General features: G+C 30.0%; 1 protein-coding gene across 2 annotated transcripts; it reads left to right on the forward strand.

Moving 5' to 3' along the window:
* The first annotated feature begins 4246 nt into the window (after positions 1-4246).
* LOC148191427 (protein CURVATURE THYLAKOID 1B, chloroplastic-like) lies at positions 4247-7676 on the forward strand. 2 transcript variants are annotated; one of them, XM_088102384.1, is made up of 6 exons: positions 4247-4538; positions 4838-4902; positions 4993-5079; positions 5207-5269; positions 7155-7192; positions 7281-7676. In XM_088102384.1, the coding sequence occupies exons 1-6, from the start codon at positions 4382-4384 to the stop codon at positions 7336-7338; spliced, it is 468 nt and encodes a 155-aa protein (XP_087958510.1). In that variant the 5' UTR covers positions 4247-4381; the 3' UTR covers positions 7339-7676. The 2 variants fall into 2 exon arrangements, with proteins under 2 accessions (XP_087958510.1, XP_087958509.1); XM_088102383.1 differs by having other exon boundaries at positions 4251-4538; positions 4799-4902.
* The last annotated feature ends 1748 nt before the right edge of the window (positions 7677-9424 follow it).

A 9424-nucleotide genomic window follows, 5' to 3' on the forward strand; every position in this document is an offset into this window, starting at 1 on the left:
ATAAAAATATAACAATAAATAAATTTTAATTCAACAAAATAAAAACGGTACACTAAAATTCCGCACTTTTTAATTATTCTTCTGATATTTTAAATAATTATTTTTATCAGTTAAAAGTAACAAACCAAAATAAAGTTGTCATTTTTCATCTGTTTGCTTGGAAACAATATGTTAGCTGACAGAAAATGTAGAAGTGATGAATGTCCAGTTTAGAAGAAACTATCACGTAATTTTACACAGTAATGAATCCCACAAACAAAAATATTTTGATAATGTGGTGCACTCATTAATAATACACGATAAAATTTTAGTTCGAGAGTTTTAAAATATGGAAATGCTCTGCAACTAAGAGCTTGGTTTAGTTAATCGGAAAGAACTGATTTAAATAATTAAAATAAATTAAACTTAACTTGTATCCGAAGCAGTATATTGAGTTTCTCCTTTTTACATTGACGTTGGTACAGACATAATATGATGTGTAGAAACAGAGATACTGTTTGGTTGAGGAGAAAGAGGAAGAATGGAAGAACATGGTGGGTTAGAAGATGTACTGAAAGTATTGTGTTGAGGCGTGTAAGGAAGGGCAAGCGTGAGTGATGAGATCATAGAGAGTCTGTGGAGGAGAAGGAAGAAAATGATGATGGGATTTCTGTTTAATTTGCATGCTCATATATGAGCAAAAGATGCCATGGTGGATATCAGGTTTGAGCAGAAGACAAAACACAGTGGTACAATGGGGACTCATGAGAGAGAGAGAGAGACGTGGTCCTGTGTGTGTGTGTATATAGATTACATGCATGTAAGTAAAAACAGCAATGTCCTTCTCACCTTTCAAACGTTTGAATTATTTACTGCCACTCTTCGTTGATGTTGAAGTTGCATTCGTCCTTGCAACTGCTTTGGTCTGCAGATCTTCTCACTCAACAAAAAAATGTGTTAGCTGTCATATATGTTTCTTCTAAACTTAGGTGAAATCATCGAATATTGATGACCTAGTTATATTCATTTCTGTCGCTTGTTATTTCAAAACTACATACTCATTCTAACGTGTAAATAGTTAAATGTAGAGTGAGACCAGTTAAAATATTTATTTCCGATGAATTTTAGTTAATAATAGTGTGTTATATTTTGGAAGGTATGTTGTTACTACTTTGTTTTTGTATAATATGTAAGAACAAATTTAATTCTTACTCCTAAAAATGTTCATATATATAATGACAAGAAAATATTTTTTTTGTATTGCTCACTTTATATATTTTTTTATTTTTGAATTGGGACTGCACTACGGATGATAGAGGAAAAAATTGGAGTGAGAGAGATGAAAGAGAAAGTGTTGAGAGGAATGAGAGAGGTGAGTAAGGATTTGGAATTTTATTTTTTTTCCAGTTTTGAGAATGAAAATTATTAAAATACCCTTACCCTTAAAACTTAGAATCCATGATATATAAGGGTATTTTTGTCTACTAAAACCCGGTACACATTGCTAAAATGTACCAATTAAAAAATAGGCGTATCCGTGTTAACAAACCCATATATATATATATATATAAATAATATTTTAAGTCTAATTTCAAATGAATTAATATTTTGTTTGTTTGATAATAATGTACAATTAGTAAACAAATTAAAAGAGTATCGAATATAGATAATAAAGAAGAAATATCTATATCAAAATAATTCTTTAAATAAAGGTGAAAATGAAAAGGAAGAGGAGAGTCCAAATGTTTTATCTTAAAAAATTTCACATTTTTTTTATTATAATATTTTAGTGTCCATCGAAATCGATAAGCAATTAATATTGTCTGATTAATATCTTAATTATTGATTAAAATAGACAAGAGACAATTAATATTGTCTGATCATAATATTAATTGTTGATCAAAATCAACAATAGGTGCTTAATATCATATGATCACGATCTTTATCGTTGATCTAAAATGACAAGAGAATTAATATCATCTGACCATAATCTCTATCGTTGATCTAAATCAACAAGAGAAAATTAAATAGTCCAATAATGTTGATCAATATAAAATAATTTAACATAAAGCAATCATTATTATTCAATTATAAAAAGGATGGTAAAAGGGTAATCTTTTTTATCATTATGTGGTATATTATTATTTCTTCTTTAGTAGAAAAAATCACCAACGGAGAATCATGGTGACATCAAAAAAGGATCATCTTGTTTTGTTGTGTTATATTTTCATACGTAATGAAGGTGAGGATAAAAGAAGGTTTATAGGTAAACTAAAATTTATACGAGAGATTGAAATACTAATCGTGATTAAAAAATATTTATGTACTATTTCAACTTCAATTAATTCTTTTCGGGATTCAACGTGCAACTTTTTATTTAATCCTATAGTTTGGCAAAAGGTTGATGAAACTATGTAGTGTTAGATCTAATACTGATTATGTCAATCCCTCTCTATGTTATCAACATTTCATTTATATGATAAAAGTCTACACTTAATGATTAAATTATGATATTGGCATTATCTCGACAATAAACAAAAAATATTCTTATACAAATAATTTTTTAAATAAAAGTGAAAATGATGGAGAAGACAACAAATATTTTACTTTAAGGATTTTTATACTTGGTTAGAACGATTAACAACTTATTTTATTGATATATTTCTTTATTTTGGTCAATATTTAATTAAGACTCATGAATTTTCAACCTAATTTTATGAGTCTCAATCAATTTTAACCAATATTTAATAAATATTTGAAAAATCTTATTAATGAATACCTAAAATATTCGCTAACGAATTAGTAATAGAAAACTTTTAAGGAGTATTTTCTTAGTTAAGAATGTGCAGTAATTTAAATACAACGATTAAATTTATATTATGTTTAATCTTTAAATTAATGAATGGTGTGTTACAAGTGTATGTGTTATATGGGTGATGAGATAACACAGAATTTCAAACCTACTTAAGCTTGTCTAGACTTCAATGTAATTGAAAATAATAATAACAAATTAATTAAGACTGTAATATATTAACAACTTTTATATTTTATACAATCACTCAATCATTATGCATATTATTATTTTATTTCAAAAAATTGTTTATTATATATAATATTTTCTTATTAAAAGAGGGTTATGTAATACTATATATTGTTGTCAAATCGTTGTATAATAATATATAATTAGATTGGGTAATGATATAATATGGAAGTTGTCATATATCATCACAAAAAGAAAGTGAGAGTTCAACTTTTATTATATTTTAGCCACAATTACTTGGAAAATTAAAATTTAAAATAAAAAGGGAAATCAAAGGAGGGTGAGATTGGGAAGTAGAAGGTGCAAAGAGTAACATTTCTTATAAAAGCACACATTTGTTTTTTTTTTCTTTTTCATCCTATGTTCTCGTTCTACATCTTTGTTCAAAACTTAACAAAGAAAAAAAAAAGAAAAAACTTGCATGGGTGGACTGTTGAGATTGTTGGGAGATTTTTTTTGTAACTTATGATGAATATTTATGATTAGGGGTTTTTATTTTCAAAGTAGAAGTCCTTTGGTATTTTTAATTTATCATCTCCTTCAAGTTATATTTTGTTAGAACATAAGGAATCTATGTAAGGAGTTTCAAATTTTAACTAACAATAAGATTGTATAATGAAAACTATTGCAGATAAATAATTAGGATGATTAAATTAGCAAATAACTCAACTTTACTTGTAAAAGAATTATTGCTTGTATATTAACGTTGTTAATTTCATATTATAGTTAATTATTAACATATTAGTTTGTTTACATATATTTTCAAAAAATTAGATAGAATGGTCTTGTACTTTAAAATTTGATATGATCCTAATAACTAAATGTTGATTCCGAGATTAGTTTTAAAGTAGTGCTATGAACATTGAGTTTGTAACTCTTTCTAAGAGTTTATTAAAGTATAATTTGAGGTAAAATAAATACTCATAGATATATCAATTTCATGATTTATTTCAGTTTAATTGATTCATTCGAAAAACTTGAGTGTTATACTGAATATTGGAAATAAAAAGGTCTTGGCCTTGCAGAAAACAGAAAATCAGAAAATCTTAAAGCATTTTGGGTTCAAAAAGCCCAACCAGGAACCTCCTATCCTCTGAAATACCATAAAAGCCTATCTTGCAGCCATGTCAGCACACACTATCCATAAGAAAAGAAACGAGTGGTTGTGCTGCAACTCCAACACTGATTTTGCAAATTATCAAACGCCAGTGAAATTAAGACAGAAAAAAAATTAGAAACAGAAGAAACATATCAATAACTTAAAGCCAGTTTCTGACACCAAAGAAAAAGGAAAGGAACTTGATCCATATTCTGTCGTGGACTTAAGAGTCTTTCATAGGACAGTAAATTCCAAACACACCAATGGCTTCAACCTCTTCTGCTCTCACTGTATCCTCTTCTTCCACACTTTTTGATGGCAAGGCTCCAAGGCACTCACCACCTCTTTCTCCACAATGTGTCAGCCTTCCCCTTCCCCATTTCCACTCTCAAAACCGTTCATGGAAGACCACTGCTTATAGTAAGTTATAATCACTCTACACTGCACGCTTGTGAATAGTATGTTAGAGATCCCACATTTTGGTTTGTAATTTAGCAACAGTAGTTGGTATAAGTTGGAGATATCCCTCATTTTATGATATAGTTTTTGAAGTTAAGTAGGAATTCAAATTCTAAGATGGTGTCAGAAATTAACTATTGAAGGTTTATTCAAGGTAGATAACTTTTAAGCTTAAGTTCAGGATGGTACCAGAACTTGTTTTAGTGATGATTGCTTTTCAGATGGCAAGATTGCTCGTAATGTTATTGCAATGGCCACAGGAGAGGCACCGGCCGAAGCTTCCTCGACTGAGGTGCCAGAGATTGTCAAGACTCTTCAAGAAACTGTAAGAGTCTTTAGTTTGTTTAGTGTGTATTTTGAGCTGGAGTTTTTTCTGTGTTTCTGATTTGAATTACTTGATGTTTGTTGCATATAGTGGGACAAAGTTGATGATAAGTATGCAGTGAGTTCACTGGCCCTGGTTGGTGTGATTGCATTATGGGGCTCAATTGGATTGATCTCAGTAGGTTATCTAAAAGTTTGTTTTGGATTCTTTGATTGATTATCATTGCCTGGTATTTACAAATGGAAATTCTTTATGATCATGTGTTTGAGACTGTCCTAAGCAGTAACTGTATCACTTGTAACAGGCAATTGATAGGCTTCCCTTGATTCCTGGGATTCTTGAGATTGTAGGCATTGGCTACACTGGGGTATGTGATATATACTTAGATTTCTGGTTTGGTTTGGTTACACTGTTAATGCTTATGAGAATGAACTTATGGAAGAAAAAAGAACACAGATAAATTTATGTAACTTAAGTTAATCCTAACTCAGTGTCGTTTCTTGCTACGTAATCCTTTCTAATGCCTTGGTTTCCACTATCTCCTTGTAAATGGTTCAACAAATACAGTATAGCAAAAACCAGAGGGGGTTTTAACAATTGCACATACATATTGATGGGATTTTTTTTGAGAGTTTATTAGGTTTAAACTAATATAAGATATTGACATTATTTTAACCAAAATCCTTAAGACATTAATGAGATTTTTAAATGATTCAACAAATACAATGTAATGTTGGAAGTCTCACATAGACTAAAAATAGTACTAATTTAGAGTATATATGTGAGTACAAACCTCACCTTTGATAGTAAACTCCTAGTTAGATTTGGCCAAAACTAGAAGGAAAGCCATAGAGGTGGTTATGGACGAGTGATTTGTGGAACAATGGTGGAAGGTGAGCTAAGTGTCTCCCAATTTTGATGGTGTTATGGATGGTGTAATGGATGACGGAGGTGGTGTTTGTGATGCTCTAAGAGAGATTGTGTCAATTCTTGGAGGAAGGTGGCTAGAAAAGGCCACTTGGGTTTATCTAGCCTAGGGTGACCTAATAAGAGTAGTATGACTCCAAATTGACAACATAATAATACTCTAAATCAAAGATATTTACAAGAGTGGAAGACACCTTTATTTATAGGCTAAGTGTGTCTCCAAAATTGTAGAAGCTAGATCTAAACAATCCACCTTGGCTAGCTTGAAGAACAAGAAGAATACCCTTTCCATTAGGAGGAAGAAAAGTAGCGAAAAATTCTCTCCAATGAGAGAGTGACATATGACCACTACCTATAGAGAATTTTCTCCATTCCTAGAGTGACATGTGACCACTAACTAGAAAAACGCACAAAAGGGAGAAGGACACATGGCATGACCGTCCACCCCTCCTTGCCCACCAAGTTAGCTAAAAATGTTGACCTCTTAGTCAACACATGGTTTTGGATGTCCCACCTTGGTCAACATTGAGCCTTGACCCTTTGTTAACTTGAGTGGTCAAAACCCTATTTTACTTGGCCCAAAATATAGGGTCCAAAATAAATTTTACACTTCTAGATCCATAATACAAAGTCCAAAAAAATCTTGGACTACTTGGCCCAAAATACAATATCCAAAATTATTCTTACTCTACTAGAAGTTTCATGATGGTCCAAGATGACTCGAGATAGAGTCTAGGCCCATTTTCCATAGATGACTCCAACACTTTTAGAATGTGTTTGGACATATTGTTACATGGTTAAGGGATATGTCATCAACCTTACAAGCCGGTTTTGTGAGGTTGAGTTAGGTTTAAAGTCTACTTCTTAACATTGGTATCATAACTATTGTTAAAGTTTGTCCTAGTGAGATTTGTTATTTGTTAGACATATTGTTCCACGCGCTATCAGACTGCTCTCAGACCATCCATCAATCTCTAGAGTATATAAGTAAGTATAACATAAAAAATAAATTTAACAATTGCACACACATATTGATAGGATTTTTAAGACTTATTGGGGGAAGGGGGGGGGGGGGGGGGGAATTGACTTGGGTTAAATTATGTATGCATGACTTCACTCCATGAGCGTTGACACTAGTTTAAACTAAAATCTTAAGGTATTAAATGTATAAGTCTTTCTTTTTATATATAGTATTTAATTTTATGATGTTTATTTAACTTAAACTCATACTTATTCTCAATCACATATTAAAGCTTGTAAATTGTAGTAGAAGATTCCATTTTCATGAAAATCTGTTATTCATTTTCTCTGTTTTTCTTTTGCAGTGGTTCGTATATAAGAACATAGTTTTCAAGCCAGACAGGTGAGCATAATTATTCTTGAATAATTTCCTACAATTTGGTGCAGTGAATCATGGATAGAAGTTTTAAACCTGTTTAATGGAATTCCAGGGAAAATTTGGTACAGAAAGTAAAAGAAACATACAATGAAATACTCGGGAGCAACTGAAAGAGGTAGCAAAATGCTGAGATGATGTAGGCATGAAAGGATCATATCTTTAAGCTTCCTGTTGAAGATTTCATCATGCTTCATTTTATGGCCATAAGCTTCTGACCATACTTTATCCCAAGCACTGTGTGTACGAAAAAGATTGTATCATTTTATATATCCTAATCCACTTTTAAGACAGCTTCATTTCCTCAATTATCTGTAGTGGTTGGTTACAAGGATAAGAAAAAGCAATTGAGTTCATCAAGCTGAATTCAATGACTTTGAAAGAATTTTTTATGAGCCTATTTGTTATCTATCTGCATGCAACTTGCTTGCATACTACCTATTTGATTTTATTACGGTTCATAATTTCATATTGTTAGCTGTGTTGGTATTCTCAATTAGCTTAACATCGACCTTCCCCTGTTTGATTCCTTCCATTTTGCATTATGAAACATAAGGTGCAAGAAGCTAATAGGTTTAGTAGTTGTTAAGCACAAATATTTTGAATTTAAGGTTTTATTCACTTTGAATAGATTTGGAGAAGAGTGATTGAGAGGATTTGAAGGTAAATTTTGTTGTTGTTTATTTGAGTAAATTTGGAGATAAGTGAGAATGGATTTGGAAGTAAATTCTTTTAATCTATCACATCAATCAAATCCTACACTAATTCTCACAAACTTTACTTCAAAATTCACACTCACTTACCTCCAAATCCACTCAAATAAGCAACAAAAAATTTATCTTTAAATCATTTCAAATCTCCAGAATCACTATCTCTCAAATTTATTGAAGTGAATAAAACGTGGAGGAATCTTGCAAACAATTGCAGTAGAACAAGTTGAAGAAAAATAATATATTCCATTACTCATTTAATTTCCAGTTTGACAAATCATGACTTTGATTGGTTAATGAGTCATGTCACTGACTTTGAATGCGATTATTCAATTCCAAAAACATCAATATGCTGAAATTTAGCTTAGTTTATGCATTGGTTTGGTTGGAATTATCCAAGTAGTTCTCATCTTCTCCCTTTTTAAATCATTTATAAGTGGACCGGTCGACAGCAACCGTATAATTTCTTAGGTTTGAGGTGTCACTAGATACCAAATATTTTTAATTTTCTTTTATTTTTATTAAGAATTTAAATTGATTTTATTTTCAGGTTAGATTTGTAATACATTTTCTCCCGCCGACGTATATATAAATATACTGTAAATGGAACTAAAATAATAGTTGAAAGTAAAATAACATTTTCAATAAACATAAATCTCATTAAAATAGACTATAACATATTATTCTAATACTATATTAAAAAATAAATTTTAAACTTAATACAGTTAAACCAACTTTTATATATATATATATATATATATATATATATATATGTCTTCTTCCATGCGATGTCGTCAAATAAGTGTCGCAATCACCGTAGAAAAAAAAACAGCAATTTTCAAACCAGAATTATTTTGATTCCACCATTACTGTTTTTGTCTTTACTGATAAATTAAAGGTAATAAATTGCCTGGTCCGAGGTAAACTATGAGAAGACCTCAACAGTGGGGCATGGAAGTTCCAACATCTTACACTTATTCTTTGGAGAAGGAAGCAAAACATAATAATAAAAGAAATTACAAACTCAAGTTTTCAATGTTTTTTATTTTATATATTGATTTATTTTTCCGTGTATCACTAGCCTCGCGTTTGATACGTTTTCCACAATTATAATATATTAAATTTAAATTAATTTTATTTCAATTTATTTTATTACAAATTTTTCATTAATTTGTTTATATATTGATCATATAAATTAAATTTCATAAAAATTCAATTAGTAATTTTTAATTCTGCTCTCTCGTGAAAAAAAGAGTGTAAAATTGGGAACTTTTCAAATAGTTATTAAATTGGTAGGACGTTTATAGTAATTTTCTTTAGTTTGAAAGTAAAATATATAACTAAATTAATAATTAGTTTAAAAAATATTCCATTTCTCTTAAAGTATTTTATTTTTTATGTTAAATTGACATTAAGATAGTTTAGAAGTGTCATGTTAAAATCTAACTCATTTTTGAAGATTTTAATATGTGACACTTATACTCTTAAT

This window comes from Vigna umbellata, chromosome 11 (genome assembly GCF_029865625.1).
Source record: "Vigna umbellata cultivar VRB3 chromosome 11, Vumbellata_1.0, whole genome shotgun sequence".
In the NCBI taxonomy this organism is placed as follows: domain Eukaryota; kingdom Viridiplantae; phylum Streptophyta; class Magnoliopsida; order Fabales; family Fabaceae; genus Vigna; species Vigna umbellata.

Coding starts and splice junctions, on each gene's coding strand:
- LOC148191427 (XM_088102383.1), top strand. CDS start 4,382: ATGGCTTCAACCTCTTCTGCTCTCACTGTATCCTCTTCTTCCACACTT. Junction 4,539..4,798: donor ATGGAAGACCACTGCTTATA/GTAAGTTATAAT, acceptor ATTGCTTTTCAG/ATGGCAAGATTGCTCGTAAT. Junction 4,903..4,992: donor TCAAGACTCTTCAAGAAACT/GTAAGAGTCTTT, acceptor TGTTGCATATAG/TGGGACAAAGTTGATGATAA.